A 20,402-nucleotide genomic window follows, 5' to 3' on the forward strand; every position below is an offset into this window, starting at 1 on the left:
GGGTCACAAATGCTGTCAGTGGTCTGCTTTCTTCAGAGATGAACGCCTGGTGATACGCTTTTCCCTGATCTAAGAGGGAGAACCAGGAATCACCACCTAAACTGTCCATGATGTCTTGGACCCGAGGGATGGGCTGGCGGTCGGGATGTGTCTTTCTGTTCAGATCTCTGTAATCTATACACAACCGGAAGCTAACCCTTCATCTCCTGATACAGTGGCCTGGGCACTGACATGTATGTGCGCTTTACTGGTTTTAGAGAAATAGTCATTTTCAATCGTTCAATGCAGCCAATGTCATTCTGATCTGGAGAAGGAGTGACACTCTTCTCTAAGCATTTGCCTAACAACCTCTCTCTGCTCTTCGGTTAGGTGAGTTAAACCTACTGGTGGATCCCACTGTTCAGTAGCAGTACATGGGGTTCAAACGCTGGTGTGATTCACTGTGGCTGGGGTGACAGTTTTTTCAAAGACTTGGGCAGGTAACACAGTCATAATGGTTTGTACTGTACCGATTATTGTGCGTCCTAGCAGGGCAATGTCGTGGTCAGTGGGGTTAGAGACATCAAGCAGGATAACTGGAAAAACACCTTTCCTGACTCTGACTAGTGTGTCAAAGAACTCAAGGTCGTCTGGCCACTGCGGGTTCAAGTCTGGCTGGAAAAGCATTGTCATGTCATCTTTGAAAGGCTGGGAAGCTACACGGCACTCAATCTGAATGCTACTGTGTTTTGGTACAGCAACCTTCTCTTTCTTGGTTTTCACTGCGTATTCATCTGTCTGTTCTGCGCTAACAGCCTGTATAAAAGCTCTAACCTTGTTTCTTTTGAGGCTTGGGAAAGCTGTTTTTACTGTACTGTATCGTTTAGTCTATTCGGTCAGTCAGGATGTGCTCGATAACATTGAAACCTATGATGGGATGAGATAGGTGACAGCCTTTCATTACCAGCACTGGAATGATCAGTTCCTTTGTTTGGTCAGTTTCAGAGGCTAGCCGAAAAGTTGTTTCAATCCATCCCAAGTACGGCATTTCAGTCCCATTTGCTGCAGTCAACCTTAGATCATCAGGTGAGTCCAGGATTTCTGAAACACCTCTCAGCCTTGCGTTTGGGAGAGATTCCTCTTTCCATCGTTCATCAATGACCGATACTTGAGAGCCTGTGTCCCATAGAGCTTGTAGGTGGTGGCGATTCAGGTGACACTCAATAAGGCACTGTCTGCTGACTAGCGAGGTGACCTTACGGGGGTGGCAACCTTGAGCTAGGGATGTTAAGGAGTGGGCATTTTCTTCTGTGCAGGAAAACCTTTCACTGGTAGAGTCAATTTTCAGGTGAGTGCATTTTTCCTTATGTTTAGTCCAATGTTGGTTTTGACATACTTTGGAACAGTACAGTGTCTCTTTACATGATGAATATTGTTTCAGGTTCTCAAATGAATCTTCTCTGGCACAATTTGCACATTTCTGGGACTTCCCACATCGGAAGCAGTGTGTGCAGCGTGCATCTGTTCTGGCCTGCTGGCAGACAAAACACCTCCTTGGAGCTTGAGCAGAGTGGTTGGTATACCGGTTAGGTGCATATTGATGCTGCGCAGGGTCAGGTGCTTGGGACCGACTGTAGTTGCTGTAATACTGCTGCTGGGAAACAGGTGGCTGGGGGTCCCTATCTGGCCTCCTAACTGGGGGTGGGGCATAGGCACAAGGTGGTGACTGAAACATAGGCTGCTGTAATGTCTCCTTAATCTGAGCAATCTCTGCACTGAGACCTTTTAGAGAAGCTACACTTGTCTTAAGTTCAGCTAACTCTGTTAACAGTTCTGTGGGTATCTTAGCTTTGGCTTCCTTCACAGGACACTTTGCAGATGGCGTATCTTCTAACTGGACTACACTTACAGTTGTAGCAGGCTGTGGGGCATTAAACCGCTTTTTGTTTCGTCTTTCTATCTCATTAGCACAAGCAATGTTAAGCTTCTCTAACAAAACCTCATCTGATGTTTCACTCTCTAGCAGGAGAGGCTGCATGTCTATCCTGATACTATCACTCTGGAGACCCGTAAGGACTGTGTGTAAACACATGCTCTGGACTAGAGCAGGGTCATACTTAAGCCCTGATTCTGACTCCTGGGATGCAAACAGTACTTTTTGCCTCAATTCTAAGACAGGCATCAGGAAGCTTTGAGGGGTCTCCTTGCTATGCTGTGCTACTGAAGCTAGCTGTTTGTAAAGCTCTGTTGCACTCTTCTATTGGAAGTGGGAACGCAGGATACATCTAAGTGTGGGAAGAGTTAGCTGGGGTTTACCTTCCAAGTAGCTGCGTAGCTGTGAGCCTGGATAAATAGCCTTGACTACTGCGTCTACTATTTCTACCTCAGGTTAGCCTCTGTTAAGTCCATTCTCGATCTGATGGGCAAGGCTGGAAAAAATCAGTTTTTCTTTCTGGCCCGGTTCACCTATCTGACCAGAAATTTTAAACTCTTTGCGCCAGTATGAGCTGGGCTGTGCATTGGGTGAGAGCGGCATGCTCCCCTGAAGATTGGCATGGTGTTGGGGCTGACGCAGAAAATCACTGGCTTTGGCTGCAGTAATATGCTCAGTTCCCACCCCTTGTTGTGGGGTTACAGTTCTCAGTTCCTCTATTCTGTGACGTGTTCCGGCTGGTTCAATATCATGGTCAGTTTGCCCTGTTTTGTTATCTATGCCACCGTTCCACCACGACTGGTCTGCCGACGTAACTCCATCCGCTGTGCCCCCAACCAGCCTTTGCCGGACGTCGGAGCAGGCGCATCTACTAGCCCTGGTCTGCTAACTTTAAACGCTGTGTCTCCCGCTTGCTAGGTAGTAACAACTACCCAGCGGCTTCCCTGTTACATCTATTGCTGTTCACTGGACCCTATGATCAATTGGCTGATGCTTGCTGGACCGTTCATTAATCACGGTACTCCATTCTGTTTTTTTTTCTGTTTATCTGTCGGCCCCAGCCTCGAACTCAGCCCCTATGAGTAGTTAACTGACCCTCTCTGCCCATTCATCGCTATTTTACTTGTTGTCTTAGCTGAGTAGCTGTTGTTGTCTTACCTGTTGTTGTCTTAGCTAGCTCTCCCAATCAACACCTGTGATTGCTTTATGCCTCGCTTTATGTCTCTCTCAAATGTCAATATGCTTTGTATATTGTTGTTTAGGATAGTTATCATTGTTTTAGTTTACTGCGGAGCCTCTAGTCCCACTCAACATGCCTCAGATAACTCCTTTGTCTCACCTCCCACACATGTGGTGACCTTACCCAGCACAACTAGTATGTCCAGAGATGCAACCTCTCTTATCATCACAAAATGCCTGGGGTTACCTCCACTGTACCCGCATGCCACCATACCCCTATCTGTACACTATGCCCCGAATCTATTCTACCACACCCAGAAATCTGCTCCTTTTATTCTCTGTCGCCAACGCACTAGACGACCAGTTTTGATAGCCTAAAGCCGTACCCTTATCCTACTCCTCCTCTGTTCCTCGGGTGATGTGGAGGTTAACTCAGGCCCTGCGTGTCCCCAGGCACTCTCATTTGTTGACTTCTGTAACCGAAAAAGCTTTGGTTTCATGCATGTCAACATCAGAAGTCTCCTCCCTAAGTTTGTTTTACTCACTGCTTTAGCACACTTAGCCAACCCTGATGTCCATTCCATGTCAGAATCCTGGCTTAGGAAGGCCACCAAATATTCTGAGATTTCCATCCCCAACTACAACATTTTCCATCAAGATAGAACTGCCAAAGGGGGAGGAGTTGCAATCTACTGCAAAGATAGCTTGAAAGGTTCTGTCATACTTTCCAGGTCTATGACCAAACAGTTCGAGCTTTCTAATTTTAAAAATTAATCTCTCCAGAAATAAGTCTCTCACTGTTGCCGCCTGTTATAGACCCCCTCAGATCCCAGCTGTACCCTGGACACCATATGTGAATTGATTGCCCCTCATGTATCTTCAGAGTTTGTTCTGTTAGGTGACCTAAACTGGGGTATGCGTAACACCCCAGCAGTCCTACAATCTAAGCTAGATGCCCTCAATCTCACACAAATTATCATGGAACCCACCAGGTACAACCCTAAATCCGTCAACTTTGGCACCCTCATAGATGTTATTATGACCAACTTGCCCTCCAAATACACCTCTGCTGTTATGGGTCCGCGGTCAAACGACCAACCCTCATCACTGTCAAACGCTCCGTAAAACACTTCTGTGAGCAGGCCTTTCTAATCGAACTGGCCCGGGAATCCTGGAAGGATATTGACATCATCCCATCAGTCGAGGATGCCTGGTCATTTTTAAAAGTAATTTCCTCACCATCTAAAATAAGCATGCACCTTTCAAAAAATGTAGAACTAAGAACAGATATAGCCCTTGGCTCACTCCATACTTGACTGCCCTCGACCAGCACAAAAACATCCTGTGGTGGACTGCAATAGCATCGAATCGTCCCCGCGATATGCAAGCGGATGAGGACGTCGTGATGGAGGAGCCTGTTGAAACCCCCTCTGGCGGATTACATCAGTAGACCAGTCGTGATGGATCGGCGGGCTCGGCGTCGGCAGTACAAGGGGTCCAGGCTAATTGGCAAAGTAGGTATTGTAGCCCAAGGAGTGGCTGGTGGACCTCTTCAGCTAAGATGGGCCTCTTCAGCTAAGATGGGTCTTGCACGAGTCTAGTTCCAGGCTAACTGGTGCTTGCTTCTGGACAGAGACGTTAGCCAGGAGTAGCCACTCGGATAGCAGCTAGCTAGCTGCAATGATCCAGGTGAAAAGGTACAGAGCTTGGGTTGAATCACGCTGTGCAGACTGGCAGGAGTTGACCGGGCTAAGGTTAGCTGATGACCGCTAGCAGTGGCTAACTGACTACTAGCTAGTAGCTAGCTAGCAGGCTAGCTTCTGTTGGGGGTTCCGATTCTAAAGTATAGAAAATAGCAGATCCATACCAAATTGGGTGAGGCGGGTTGCAGAAGAGTATGTTGAAATTGAATTTAAAAATATAAAAAGTATATACAAAATATATACGAAGGAAAAAATATATATACACGGGACTTGAAAAGACAAGACATCTGAACTGCTACGCCATCTTGGAGATTAAACGTAGAAAGCATGCCGGCAGACTCGGAAGAGGCTGCTGAGAGCAACAGTCTCGATTTGTCGTCTGAGTTATGAGGGCTAATGCTAATCTTGCCTGCTGTGGTGCTATCATTATCTTGGGATTCAACAAAGTTTTGGTCATCCTTCTTGCCTCTCGGCTGGAGGTCCATGGCTCTTTGGGATGGTATGTAAAATTTCAAGAACTTTGAACGTTTCTTCCAGTGTCGTTGCAAAAACCATCAAGCGCTATGATGAAACTGGCTCTCACGAGGACCGCCAGAGGAAAGGAAGACCCAGAGTTACCCATGCTGCAGAGGATAAGTTCATTAGAGTTAAATGCACCTCAGATTGCATCCCAAATAAATGCTTCACAGAGTTCAAGTAACAGACACATCTAAACATCAAGGAGACTGTTCAGAGGACACTGCATGAATCAGGCCTTCATGGTCAAATTGTTGCAAAGAAACCACTTCTAAAGGACACCAATAAGAAGAGGAGACATGCTTGGGCCAAGAAACATGAACAATGAAAATTAGACCAGTGGAAATCTGTCTTTTAGGTTGATGAGTCCAAATTTGAGATTTTGGTTCCAACCAATGTGTCTTTGTGAGATGCAGATTAGGTGAACAGATGATCTCTGCATGTGTGGTTCTGACCGTGAAGCATGGAAGAGGTGTGTAGAGGTGTGATGGAAGAGGTGTGATGGTGTGTGGGTGTTTTGTTGGTGACACTAGGTGATTTATTTACAATTTAAGGCACACTTAACCAGCATGGCTACCACAGCATTCTGTAGAAATATGCAATCTGGTTTGCGTTTAGTGGGACTATTTTTGTTTTTCAACAGGACAATTACAAAATACAGCTCCAGGCTGTGTAAGGGCTACTTGACCAAGAAAGAGAGTGATGGAGTGCTGCATCAGATGACCTGGCCTCCACAATCACCAGAACTTGGACTGCAGAGTGAAGGAAAAGCAGCCAACAAATGCTCAGCATATGTGGGAACTTATTTAAGACTGTTGGAAAAGCATTATAGGTGAAGCTGGTTGAGAGAATGCCAAGAGTGTGCAAAGCAAAGGGTGGCTACTTTGAAGAATCTGAAATCTAAAATAGAGATTTTGATTTTGTATTTTGGTTACTACGTGATTCTACATGTGTTATTTCATAGTTTTGATGTCTTCACTATTATTCTACAATGTAGAAAGTAGTACAAACAAAGAAAAATCATTGAATGTGTAGGTGTGTCCAAACGTTTGACTGGCACTGTGTGTGTATATATATTTGTTTAATAATAATCTTAATATGTCACAAATTTGAGTATTCTGTTTGATGATTTGGTGTGTCTAAAAGTGTCAATGGTGTTACTCTAAATGAAGGGAAATTAAATTGTGAGCCAAATGATAAATCATATGTCATTAGAATCAAATCAAATTTTATTTGTCACTTACACATGGTTAGCAGATGTTAATGCGATTGTAGCGAAATGCTTGTGCTTCCAGTTCCGACAATGCAGTAATAACCAACAAGTAATCTAACTAACAATTCCAAAACGAATATCTTATACACAGTGTAAGGGGATAAAGAATATGTACATAAAGATATGAATGAGTGATGGTGCAGAGCAGCATAGGCAAGATACAGTAGATGGTATCGAGTACAGTATATACATATGAGATGAGTATGTAGTGGCATAGTTAAAGTGGCTAGTGATACATGTATTACATAAGGATGCAGTAGATGATAGAGTACAGTATATACATATACATATGAGATGAATAATGTAGGGTATGTAAACATTATATTAGGTAGCATTGTTTAAAGTGGCTAGTGATATATTTTACATCCTTTCCCATCAACTCCCATTATTGAAGTGGCTGGAGTTGAGTCAGTGTGTTGGCAGCAGCCACTCAATGTTAGTGGTTGCTGTTTAACAGTCTGATGGCCTTGAGATTGAAGCTGTTTTTCAGTCTCTCGGTCCCAGCTTTGATGCACCTGTACTGACCTCGCCTTCTGGATGATAGCGGGGTGAACAGGCAGTGGCTCGGGTGGGTGTTGTCCTTGATGATCTTTATGGCCTTCCTGTAACGTCGGGTGGTGTAGGTGTCCTGGAGGGCAGGTAGTTTGCCCCCGGTGATACGTTGTGCAGACCTCAATACCCTCTGGAGAGCCTTACGGTTGTGGGCGGAGCAGTTGCCGTACCAGGCGGTGATACAGCCCGCCAGGATGCTCTCGATAGTGCATCTGTAGAAGTTTGAGAGTGTTTTTGGTGACAAGCCGAATTTCTTCAGCCTCCTGAGGTTGAAGAGGCGCTGCTGCGCCTTCTTCACGATGCTGTCTGTGTGAGTGGACCAATTTAGTTTGTCTGTGATGTGTATGCCGAGGAACTACTGTTCCATCGATGTGGATAGGGGGGTGTTCCCTCTGCTGTTTCCTGAAGTCCACAATCATCTCCTTAGTTTTGTTGACGTTGAGTGTGAGGTTATTGTCCTGACACCACACTCCGAGGGCCCTCACCTCCTCCCTGTAGGCCCAAATGAAGGACCTTATATTTAAGCATCTGGGGCTTTCATTTTTTTTAAATCCTTAGTTTACCTATGTGTCATTGATGTTACTAATCAAAAAGTTATTAAGCTGCCTTAGTTGATTTAAAATGAGAAGATTTACCCAAAGACATTGAAATCAAAAAAAAAAATGTAGATTTTTTCTCACCCCAAAAGCCACCTCAATCTAAGAATGACCATAGTGTAACGGCGTTCTTCGTTTGTTGAATGAGAGTCGGACCGAAATGCAGCGTGGTGGTTACTCATGTCTGTAATGAAGAAAAACGGAACGATACATGAAATAACTAATAAATACAAAAAACAACAAACGGACCGTGAAACCTATTACAGCCTATCTTTTTTTTAAATAAAAAATAATTTATTATCTTCAGTACCATTCATTCTTTACAAATCATAATTTACATACATACACAAATAATGATAATTTTAATTAAACTAATTAAATTAAACTAAACATAAACCCCAAACAAAAACCTCAGGGGAGCATCTTCCCTCCCCGTCACCCTACAAAACACCTTTCCCTATCTCCCAGTCCCTAATCTATCCTTTTACAAATCTAAATGACACCCAGCCCTAAACCCCCCTTCCACCTCTCCCGAGCAGCATGCTGCCCCCACTTCCTCTCCTCCCTCTTCATCCTCCCCCTCAAATCTCCTTCCACTCTCCTCACTATCCCTTCCACCCCACAATCTCTCCCTCTCCATGTTCAGCCTTGCTTCCCACAGCCCCCGTTTAAAGAGACTCATGAGAAGCCAGAGCAGAAACCTGTCCCTATCCGTCCCTCTCCCTACACCCCTCTCTAACCTGGCCCACGTCAATACAAAATCCCCCTTTACCAAACCTAACAACACCCGTGCCCTAGCCCATACTACTCCGGCAAAGGCACAGTCCCAAAAGACATGACACACAGTCTCCTCCCTGCCACAAGAGGATCTTGGACAGGTGGGGGATTGCACTAAACTAAACCGGTACAAGATGGAACGTACCGGCAAACACTTATGAAGGCTCAACCAATTCAGGTCCTTGAGCCTGTTGTCCAGACCCCGCACCTGCACTCCCTCCCAGACCGCTTCCGAGATGCCTACTACAGGCGCCCGACTCTCTGCCTTTCTGACCTCCTCGTACAGGTGCCTATGATCTAAACCTACTCGGGCAACTTCAACCTCAGGGTGCGCACGCAACCACTTGGCCGCATGACCAAAGTGCCACGGCAGCTGTTCCGCCCGAGGACCCGTGTTAGACCACACCATTATGCTTCTCGCCTGATACGAGAAAAACACCCGCAGGAGGTAACCGGACGGGTGGATCACTGGCTGAGCAAGCTCCGTTAACAAGAAAGAAACAAAAATTGTGTCCAGCTTGAGGGGGAAATGTGGTACCCCCTACCTCCCTCCCGATGGGACAGATCATGCGTGCCCTGGCGACCCACTCATACCTGCTACTCCACATAAACTGAAACACAAGCTTCACTAGAGGCCTTCTCAGACAAGCCGGCAATGGGTAGATGTATGCCAAATACAAAAGTGACGGCAACACATCCACCTTTAGGACCAGGACTTTGCCCATAAAAGACAAATACCTAGCTTTCCACATTGCTAGCTTCCTCTGTACCACTGCAATACGCATGTTCCAGTTTAGCGTCGCAGAGCCGGAGGTCTCAAAATGGACCCCGAGAATCCTCAGGGCCCCCTCACAGAGAGATAACCCCCCAGGCACATCCGTTCTACCGCGCCATCTTCCGAAAAACTTAACGGAAGACTTTGCATGGTTCAGAACTGCTCCCGACGCTCGAGTGAAATCCCCAAAGATGGCAAGGGACCTTGTCAGGCACGAGTCCTTGCACAACAACAAGGAAGTGTCGTCGGCGTACTGCGTCATCTTAACACGCAGTCCACCACTTCCAGGGATCAGCAGACCTTCCACCCCTGTGTCTGCCCTAATGGCAGCCCCCAGAGGCTCCATGTACAGAACGAAGAGGAGAGCCGAGAGTGGGCACCCTTGCCTGACCCCAGACGAGAGGTCAAAAACGTCACCCAAGTGACTATTTACACTAACTCGGCACCCCGCTCCGACATATAATGTACGAATCCATCCTATAAACTTCTCCCCAAATCCTAATCGACCTAACACTCTAAATAAAAAGGATCTATTCATGCGATCAAAGGCTTTCGCCTGATCTAGCGCTGCTACCATAAAAGGCAGTCCTCTATCTTCAACCCAAGCGATGGAGTCCCTGATTAACTGTAGGTTCCATCTAATAGAGCGGCCCTCTACCCCGCACGTCTGATCCTCATGAACGACGTAGGGAAGAGCTGTGCGCAACCGGTCTGCTAAAACCTTTGCAAGTAGCTTGTAATCTACACACAGCATGGTCAACGGCCGCCAGTTGCCAAGGTCAGTTACTTCCCCCTTCTTATATAAAAGTGACAGCACACCAACAGCCATTGATCCCCCCGGGACCCCCGTCTCAAGGATGGCCCTCAAGACTTCGAGGACCACTGGTCCAAGTATACCCCAAAACTTGAGATAAAACTCAGCCGGCAGCCCATCCATCCCAGGCACCTTCCCTTTTCCCATCCTCCTAAGAGCGCTCTCAACCTCTTCTAGTGAAATCTGGGCCTCCATCACTTCTCTAATGTCCTCCGGCAACCGCCTGGACAAGTGTTCTAAAAACACATTTCCCTGCTCTACATCTATTTCCCTTTCCTTAAATAAACCTTGGAAATGATCAGTTGTCACCCTGACCATATCCTCTGGTTCTCTAACTATACTACCATTTTCTTCCCTAACACCATGCATTACCTTCCTACTCTGTCTTGCCCTAACCAACTTAAAGAACATAGCAGAACAAGTCTCATTATGTCCTAGAAAGACGCTATGCGCACGCTCCAGGAAAGCTCGAGCCTTCCGCTCCTGCAACTCCCTGAGCTGCGCCTTTAGGGTTGAGGATCTCTCCCAGTCAAACGACCCGCCAAGGTTGCCTGCCTCGTATTCGAGTTCAATTAACCTTTGGATACGATCCACCTCCCTCCTCTCCTCCCTTTTTTTCCTCTTGCAATACCCTATTATAAAAGCCCTAATCCTCACCTTAACTAAATCCCACCACTCTAACACCCCCTCACACATGGACCGGAGACCCTCAAGCCTCCTAAAGAAAACATAAAACCCGTCAACAAAAGCCTGCTCCTCCAGCACATCCCGATCTAGCTTCCAGTACCCCTTACCAAAGAGGCAGACCGACGACCCCACCTGCAGGAGCACCCCGTCGTGATCCGAAAAGAAAACAGGCAGCAGCCGCCCAGACAACTTTCCCAAAGACCTGGGTACAAAAATATAATCGAGCCTCCGCTCAACCCCCCTGGAGTTACGCCATGTAGGACCGTCCATTTTCGGAGTAGTGTGCATACCACCATCTACCAGACCATGGCAAGCCATTAGCCTAGCAATGGCGCCTGCACTGTTATCCCCCCTCTTCCTAAATCTGTATTAAAATCCCCCCCTATCACTAATTTCCTATTTGTAACACACAGGGGCGTCAGACAGTCCACCATCTCCTTCCTGTCTGCCACCACCTGTGGCCCATACACCACCACTAATCTAAATTTACAATCCCTTATTGTGACATCCACCCCTATAACTCTCCCCTGCATTACAACAAAGGAATCTTCCACTTTTACCTCCCTGTGCCCACACAAAATCCCTACCCCAGATGAGTGCACCCCCCCTACACCCCAAACCGACTCACCCTTGTCCCACTCCCTCTTAAATCTACTAACATCCCCTCCATCCTTCAGGTGAACCTCCTGTAAAAAACAAAAATCAAAACCCACACCCTCCAAATAACTAAAAACCACCCTCCTCTTAACAATATCTCTTAAACCTCTTACATTTAAACTAACAAAAGTAAAATTAGACTCCATGAAGAAAATAAAATAAAACATGTAATATACTCAAATACTAAACCCAGACAGAAAAAAAACAAAAAACAGGAGACTCACCCGATGCTCCCCTGCTCCATATCTACCGGTGAGAACACCATCTGTAATCCCGACATCCCGCCCTCTTCCTCCATCACACCATCCCAGGATGCAGGAATAGTGTTTGGCTTCGGGGTGCCCTGCACCCTGGGTCTACCCCCACAATCCTCCCCCTCCCCAGTGTTGCAGCTGGTTTGGAAGAAAATTGGGGAGGCTGAGTCCCCAAACAAAAAACTCCCCACCTCCTCCTATACCCAGTCCTGAGTCTTGTTAGGTGTGTCACCACCCAAATGAAGTTGAGAGTCTTGGGAAACCAGCAGCAACCCAGAGGTTTCTCCCACCCCCATCACTCTCTTGGCCATCCCCTCCCCCTCACTGTCGGCCAATCGCACCCTCCTCTTCATTCTCTTCTTTGGTGATGGCGGCAGTGGAGAGATACCACCCCCGCCCCCGCCAGCTCCTCCACCATACCCCTCATCTCTTCCACCATGTCACTTTCCCCCCAGTCCACTTGCTCTTCCACCGTCTTCTTCTCTAACATTCCTCCCTCACTTTCTTCTCTCTCATTCTCCTCCACTCGGTTGCCTTCTTCCACCGCTTTTCCTGGTTCTCCTACTCCCGTGCCTTCCGTTTCCTTCTCTCTTCCATCCACCGCTTCTTGCTCCTCTTCCTTCCTTGTAGCCTTCCCCTCTGGACTTGTAGTCTTGTCATGAGGCATGTTTCCTTCCCCTCCTCTTCTTCCCCCATCCCCCGCTCCTGCTCCCCCCCCAGCCGCAGACGCATATATAATATAATATATAATAATAATAATAATAATAATAATAATATGACCTCTGACGGGCCGGGCACTCCCGCCACAGGTGTGCTGACGAGCCACACCCATGGCATGTCTTAGGCTTGTCACAATCCCTCGCCTCGTGATCCTCAGATCCACAAAATCTGCATTTTCTCATGCTGCACGAGGCGAAAATGTGTCCATAGGCCATACAGCGCCTGCAAAAAGGGGGCTGACGTGCATAAAACAAAGTCCCCCTGTCAGCCCCAAGGGAGAACATAGCAGGAGGATGAAGGTATCCACCATGTCCCTTTGGGTCCTCCCTGAGGAGGGCCTGGAAACCTCTCCTCCCATTCCAAAACCCAAGGGAGTCTTTGAGGTGCCTAGCTGAGGAAACGTTATCCATGTATCTCCCCAGAAAAGCCCTCACCTCTTCATCCTTAACGTAAGGGTTGTACATGTTAACAGTCACAACCCTAAAGTTATTCTTCGCCAGACTTGATATTTCATAGTGGCACATCGGCCTCTCACCTCCCACTGCTCTTGCCCTTCTAAGGATATCATCATGCTTTTCTTCAGTATATAGCGCGACGTCGTATGCGCCCCTCCAACGAGTTGCCTTGGAAACAAAACACGTCCTTCACCGTCAGCTTTAGAATCCCCATCAATATAATTCTTCCAAAAGATTCTCGTCCTAACGGCTCCAACTCCTTTTCCTTCCAAGCAAAACGAATCGTGTTCGCCAGCCCAATCCCAGGGATCGACCGTGATGATGTATTTAGCACCATCTCCTCAAGGAGAATGGCGCTCGTTCTTTTCTCTTCCGATACAAGAAAAAACGAAAATCCAAAAGTGACCGCAACTGTCCGGTGAAAACTAGCACAGAGACAGGAACAATCACCCACGAAATACACAGTGAAACCCAGGCTACCTAAAGACGGTTCCCTATCAGAGACAACAAGAATCACCTGACTCTGATTGAGAACGCCTCAGGCAGCCAAACCTAAACTAAACACACCCCTAATCAACCACAATCCCAATACCTACAAAAACCCCAATACGACAACACAATAACATAAACCCATGTCACACCCTGGCCTGACCAACTAATTAACTAAAACACAAAATACTAAGACCAAGGCGTGACACATAGAGGTCTCTAGTCAAAGTTCTCAACTGGGTGGGGATTCCTATGAGTTGGGAGTGATCAGCCAATGATCAGCGCATTGGCTTCTTCTTCAAATTGGGTTGCCTGATTTGTAAATGGGTTTAAGCTGTATCACTGCCATTTAGTGGCCAAAATACTTGAACGACACAATACTTGGTTCAGGACACCAGCACTGCAGGTGGTGTTAAATTACCATTATAAGCTTTATTCTTTTTTTAACACAAAAGAAGGAAATTGACTACTTCAAAATGGAGATAGCCTCAATGTTGCTGCCTATGCTGTCTTAGATGCCATAGTAGGACAGATACAATATATTACAAAAGCATCCATCCATACAAGGCCTAATACAACATTTGTGCAGTGTGTGTGTGTGTGTGTGTGTGTGTGTGTGTGTGTGTGTGTGTGTGTGTGTGTGTGTGTGTGTGTGTGTGTGTGGATAAAAAGAATAAGGCATATTTCCTCTTGATAAAATAAACTTTATATTTGTCGCGTCAGCCGTCGTGCATCATAAAACACTGTTGCACACTCAATAAAGATTCAAAGGTTAGCAATCACAGCACAAGTGATTTTGGCCTTGTTCTCTGTACTTGCTTTTAACACACACAAGCACAAACACACACACGCACACATGCACACACACACTGGGGGGAGATGTTTGTGGGTTAATAACTCATTCTCTGATCAAGGTAGAGGAAACGGGTTGTTATTAAGACCAGCGCCCAAACATTCCTCCAGGAATTGGGTTTGTGAGCCGTGGGGTACACATAATATGGCCCTGCACTGCGGACCAGAGTTACGAGATGCATTTAAGCTAAGTAGGAAGAAGAAATAGAACAGAAGCTTGAAAATAAATACTTTATCTCTGCCTATAAATACTTTATCTGTGCCTATTTGAGCTTGACTGGCTTAATAACCTAATAGAAACTTCCCAAAAGTGCAAACCCTGCCCATCTGGCACTCCAGGCAGACTCTAGCAAAAAACGTATTGCAAGAAGTGTTTGAAAATAGGTATTTGACCCAGGTCTGCTACAATGATACACAATGAGCTCTGAACAGCTTGTAGGATGAGAAACCACACACACACACACACACATACACACGCACCAGAGGGGATGGGCGGGGGGGAGTGGATCTCCAGGAATGGGATTCGGAAGGAGGTGGGTGCTCTCCTTGCGACCTCTGCGTCTCCGTTGTTAAGCAGCAGGTCCACGATCTCCTGGGTCCACGTGGTTCCTGAGAGACAGGAAAGGTAGAGGGGCCCATTGAAATATAATTACTAGAATCCCCTCAGACCCCGGCAAGTTGACTGGAACACTCATGGGTACCGCCAACAGTCCACCTATCACGGATGATTGACTTGAATGAGAATGTCCATTCTAGTAATTTTATTTCTTTGGAATTTACATTACTCCAGGGGTATGCAGTGGACATTCCAAACCAGTGGCCAGTACAATGAATGTGTTCTCCCACTCCAAAATACCCACATGAAAAAAACATTATATGGTGTAAATACTATAGTATTCACTGTAGTCTTTTTGCGGACTTGACTGTAGTATTCACTGTAGTGATTTTGCGGACATTCTGTTGTATTTACAGTTTACTATAGTTTAAATACTGTAGTAAAAAAACTGTAGTATATACTTTATGAATTACTGTAGTGTTTTTTTGGACTGTGGTATACTGTAGTATTTATGTAGCATTTTGGCAGACTGTAGTATACTGTGTATTTTTTTGTGGACATTACTATAGTATTTACTATAGTGTTTTGTTTTATTATCTTTGACATAGAAGTGGGGGCTTTAACCTTCAGGAAATGTACTGGACAAATACTAAAAGAGCCCATTTTCCATAACCTGTAGGTAGGACTGGGGTCTGAATGAACAGTTCAGAGCTTCTATTATTTTCTATTACCTGTATTTAACACAATATATGGTCTATACTTGGCATATACAGGTAACTGCCAAAATAATGGAAACACTTATGTAAATTAGGGATGTAGGGTAGCGGCAGGGTAGCCTAGTGGTTAGAGCGTTGGACTAGTAATCGAAAGGTTGCAAGTTCAAATCCCGAGCTGACAAGGTACAAATCTGTCGTTCTGCCTCTGAACAGGCAGTTAACCCACTGTTTCTAGGCCGTCATTGAAAATAAGAATTTGTTCTTAACTGACTTGCCTGGTAAAATAAATAAATAAATGTAAAGTATATTGAAATCAGGTTCTTCCAGAGAGGTGTGTAATCAACATCCCATCACACTTAGGGTCATGTCTAAAAATCATCAGTGCTATCAGGGATCCTTGGGACATCCCTGCCCCAGTGGTGTAAAGTACTACTTAAGTTGTTTTTTTTTGGTATCTGTACTTTACTTTACTATATTTTATTTTTGACTACTTTTACTTTTACTTCACTACATTCCTAAAGAAAATAATGTACTTTTTACTCTTTCCTTGACACCCAAAAGTACTTGTTACATTTTGAATTCTTAGCAGGACAGGAAACTGGTCCAATTCACGACCTTATCAAGAAAACATCCCTGGTCATCTCTACTTCCTCTGATCTGGCGGACTCACACAAATGCTTTGTTTGTAAATTATGTTGGAGTGTTGGACTTTGCCCTTGGCTATCCGCAGGGGTGGCTATGTTACTTTCTAAATGTAATCTGTGACAATTACTAGTTACCTGTCCAAAATTGTAATCAGTAATGGAACTTTTGGATTACCCAAACTCAGTAATGTAATCTGATTACATTTGGTTACTTTTAGATTACTTTCCCAATAAGGGGCATTAGAAGAACACAAAAATGTATGATAACAATTGAACAACATCTATTACAGGATAAATCAATGTTAAAGTTTACATAGCTGGTTAAATATAGATGTTAAATTTTTCTTTAGGGGTTGTTTATGTAGGCTTCTTCTAACCCATTGCTTTCCACTACAAATAATAATACGATTAAATTATATCTTTACATTAAAAACCAAAGTCTATCAGAATTCCAGTCATTCCAAGAATAGGACTTGGAAATATGGAAGTATAGATTAGCGAAATTGTTTTTTAACCCCAAAATTAAGGACGTATTAGCCAGCCCTACTCTGTTGTTTATGATTTTGCTGTCGTGGAGGACTGATTGATTGGGCTCATTGATTCGAGTTGAAAATATGCTGCATTTGCTATAGGCCGTTTAAAGGGCAAATCCACAGATGAAACACTAACAAAATCGTTGCCCCACCTCTGTTTTCGTAAAAAGCTGAGGGATGGGCCTGGAGAAATGTAACCACTCTCAGATTAATAGACAGAGCTATGGATTCAAGAACTGATCATCCATGTTATCAAAAGTATTGTTTTAACCATGTTATGAGGCTGTACAGTGTTTGTTTACATTTACAATGTTTACAAACATTGGAGAAAAACAAGCTTATATTTTGGGTAGTTTGACAGTTGAGCTAAGCTCATGAGACATTTATAAGTTATATTCTTCAATAATCAATGGATGGATATATATATATATATATATCCATCCATATATATATATATAAAATGTATTTGTCAAAAAATTTAACAACTACAGATTGCCCCTTTAAGTCTGTCAAAAGTGTGCATGTGAGCATGTTTCCATTAGGCCTGTGGATTTATTTTTTATTTATTAGCATGAATTAGATTAAGCAATAAAAGCACTACTTTTTTCCATAGGCTGGGATCCAAACTATGCAGCTGTTGCAAGAGCGCATTCATTGTCTACTGTTTAAAAAAAAAGATTGATAGGTAGTTTAAACTTCTTGAATTCAACCATTATTGGGTTCAAATACACATTTAGATTTGTGAACAGCCATCCACAACAACCACTATCAGTAAGGCACAAATAGCTACATGAGAGAGCTGCAGTGTGATTCACATCAATGCGCTTTGTAGATATCAATAATAAGTGATATCCATATCACCGTAGACGACACCACTGCTGTCATTCTTACCTCCAAGCGTTTATTTAAATTGGATCGTCTTTGGATGCCAACAGCAGTCGCACCATTGGAAGACATGCCTTGGACTGTAGCCTAAAAAAGCCTGTTCCTGCACTTTTCCCGTAATCGATCAATCACATTTGGTGTGTTAGTGATCTCTGACATGTGAACTTAAATTTGTGCCTTTTTTCAATGCTGCTTTGAATGTCATTGAGAAAACAGAGAAGTGTCAAATATGTATTTCTCGCACTTAAAAGTAATCCTTGAAGTAATCATCTCGTTTTTCAAATGTACCTGTGATCTGATTACAATATTTTTGCTGGTAATGTAACGGATTACAGTTACCGTTTTTTGTAATCCCTTAGGTGTGACGGATACCTTACTCCCCAGCCCTGTAAATTTAAAAAACAAGAAAATCATACTGTCTGGTTTGCTTAATATAAGGAATTTTAAATTATTTCTACTTTTATTTTGATACTTAAGTACATTTTATCAATTGCATTTACTTTGATACTTAGGTATATTTGAAACTAATTACTGTTAGACTTTTACTCAAGTAGTATTTTACTGGGTGACTTTCACTTTAACTTGAGTCATTTTCTATGAACATATCTTTACTTTTACTGCCCTAGACCCTAACCCTAAGCTGGATGTACTGCCAAAATCTCTAAAACAACGTTGGAGGCAGTTTATGGTAGAGAAATGAACATTCAATTATCTGGCAACAACTCTGTTGGACATTCCTGTAGTCAGCATCCCAATTGCATGCTCCCTCAACATGAGATATCTGTGGCCTTGTGTTGTGTAATAAAACTGCACATTTTAGAGTGGCCATTTGTTGTCTCCAGCACAAGGTGCACCTGTGTAATGATCATGCTGTTTAATCAGCTTTTTGATATGCCACACCTGTCAGGTGGAAGGATAAATACTCCTAAGAAATACTTCTTGGCAAAGGAGAAATACTCACTAACAGGGATGTAAACAAATGTGTGCTCAAAATGGGAACAACACTTTACATGTTGCGTTTTTATATATTTGTTCAGTATTGAATCAATACCAAGGTGCATTGAAGCTGTTCTGGCTCGTGGTGACCCAACGACCTATGAAGACACTTTATGTTGGTGTTTCCTTTATTTAGTCAGTTACCTGTATGTTTCTCACTTATGGGTGGCACAAATTGAGATATGGGGGAGGGAAATAGGCAGGGTATATGCAAATTAAATACTGTAGTATTACTATGATAAAACAACTGTAGTTTTTCTGCGGACTGTAATGTTTTTGCGAACATTACTGTAGTACAGTGTTATTCTTTTACCTATTTTACGTAGTAAGTACTACACAAGATCAAGGGATACTACAGTGTGAAGTATAGTATTGTACAGTATACTACAGAATCATATAGTAAATACTGTAGTATTCTATAGAAAATTATTTTTTCATGTGGGTAGTCTTCTGTTGAGATACTGTAACTCCACGATGACCCAGGTTAAGAAGATTAAGCTCTGAACCACAATCCAAAATCAATGAAAAGGATAAGCACCTTATTGTTTTCAGGATTCGCTGTGCTTATCTGGTTCATTAATTTTGATTTGAGGCATGTAGCTAGCACAGGAGGCACCTTCATTTGGGAGGACGGGCTCATAGTAATGGCTGGAATGGAATTATTGGAACAGTATCAAACGCATGATCTACATGCGTTTGACACCATTCCATTCACTCCATTCCAGACATTATTATGTCCTCCCCTCACCAGCCTCCTGTGAAGCTAGCTCTAGACAAATGATGCCGTGGTGTGTGGACTCATCTTGGCGTTCGACTACTTTTAAGGTCTCAAAGTATCTGACAAACTTTGATTTCATACTTGTCCCTTTGATTTAGCCTGGTTAAACCAGCCTGAACCGTGACCGCATCATTCTGTGAGTGCAGTTTTCAGTCTGGTTAAACCAGGCTACCTTTAATAATCTGTGAATGACAAAATCAATTATAAATAACCTCTTTCCAGTTACCTGCTTTGGGGTAGGTGGCAATGAGGAGATCAGAGGGATCGGGGCGGAAGGCCCAGATAGAGTCCCAGTTGTGGACAATTTGGCACATGAGAGGGACCCCTTGGATCTTGATCAGGGGAAAGCGGTATAATGCGTCACCCGCTGCCGCGATGGCCTCACTGTACGACAGCGCTTCTTTCCCAGCCATGACTTCAAATTCCTCCACGAGGAAGCAGAACCACAAGCAGACCACAGGGAGCCCAAGAATGTAAAAGTGTTTAAGTCCGGTATTCTGCTTATCTTCTTGGAGTGGTTGGTCCTCTTTGTCAGTATGCACAGAAAGTTGACTTGCTTGTTTTTCTCTCTGTATCACTCTAGCTTTCTAACATCTCTCTCTCTCTCTATGCAAGATCTCTCACTTTTCTTTTGTTTATCCTAAATAGCTTTCTCTGTATCTCTTGTCTGCTGAAGACGAGAAAAGCACAGAAGAGTATATGGGATCTGTCTCTACCTTAGCTGCTGTAGATTCCGGTGTCTGCTCTCAAACTAGTCTCTGTCTACTCTACCTCTCCTTGTTCTTATTCTCTCTCTCTCTCTCTCTCCCTCTCTCTCTCTCCCCCCCTCTCTCTCTGTAATATTTGACTATATGATGTTACTCCCTTCTTACTATCCCTATCTCCTAGAATATTTGTCTAGGCCCAAAATGTTCTCTCCCTTCTCCTACTCTGTTTTTAACCTCCTCTCTCTGGCTGAGTGCTGTCTGCCTGCTCTGAGCTCTATCCCGGTGTAAGCCATTCTGACTTCCTATACTAAAGTGCCCTTATGTAACTCCCCAGGCAAGACTGAATTCCACTTTCTTTTTTTTTTTTTTTTTTACC

The 20,402-nt window shown here is 44.2% G+C and overlaps 1 protein-coding gene across 1 annotated transcript in view; it reads right to left on the minus strand.

The window, feature by feature from the left end:
- The window catches only part of sult1st6 (sulfotransferase family 1, cytosolic sulfotransferase 6), a 56,038-nt gene extending 35,658 nt beyond the window's left edge, over positions 1–20,380 (minus strand). Inside the window, exons 1-2 of the mRNA XM_064923598.1 lie at positions 19,546–20,380; positions 14,692–14,820 (exon numbers count right to left, since the gene is read on the minus strand). Of these exons, the coding sequence (XP_064779670.1) occupies positions 14,692–14,820; positions 19,546–19,732 (316 nt within the window). The 5' untranslated portion in view covers positions 19,733–20,380. The remainder of the gene's footprint in view (positions 1–14,691; positions 14,821–19,545) is intronic.
- Between the last annotated feature and the right edge of the window lie 22 nt (positions 20,381–20,402).

The sequence above is a fragment of the Oncorhynchus masou genome, chromosome 18 (assembly GCF_036934945.1).
Source record: "Oncorhynchus masou masou isolate Uvic2021 chromosome 18, UVic_Omas_1.1, whole genome shotgun sequence".
NCBI classification, from domain to species: Eukaryota; Metazoa; Chordata; class Actinopteri; order Salmoniformes; family Salmonidae; genus Oncorhynchus; species Oncorhynchus masou.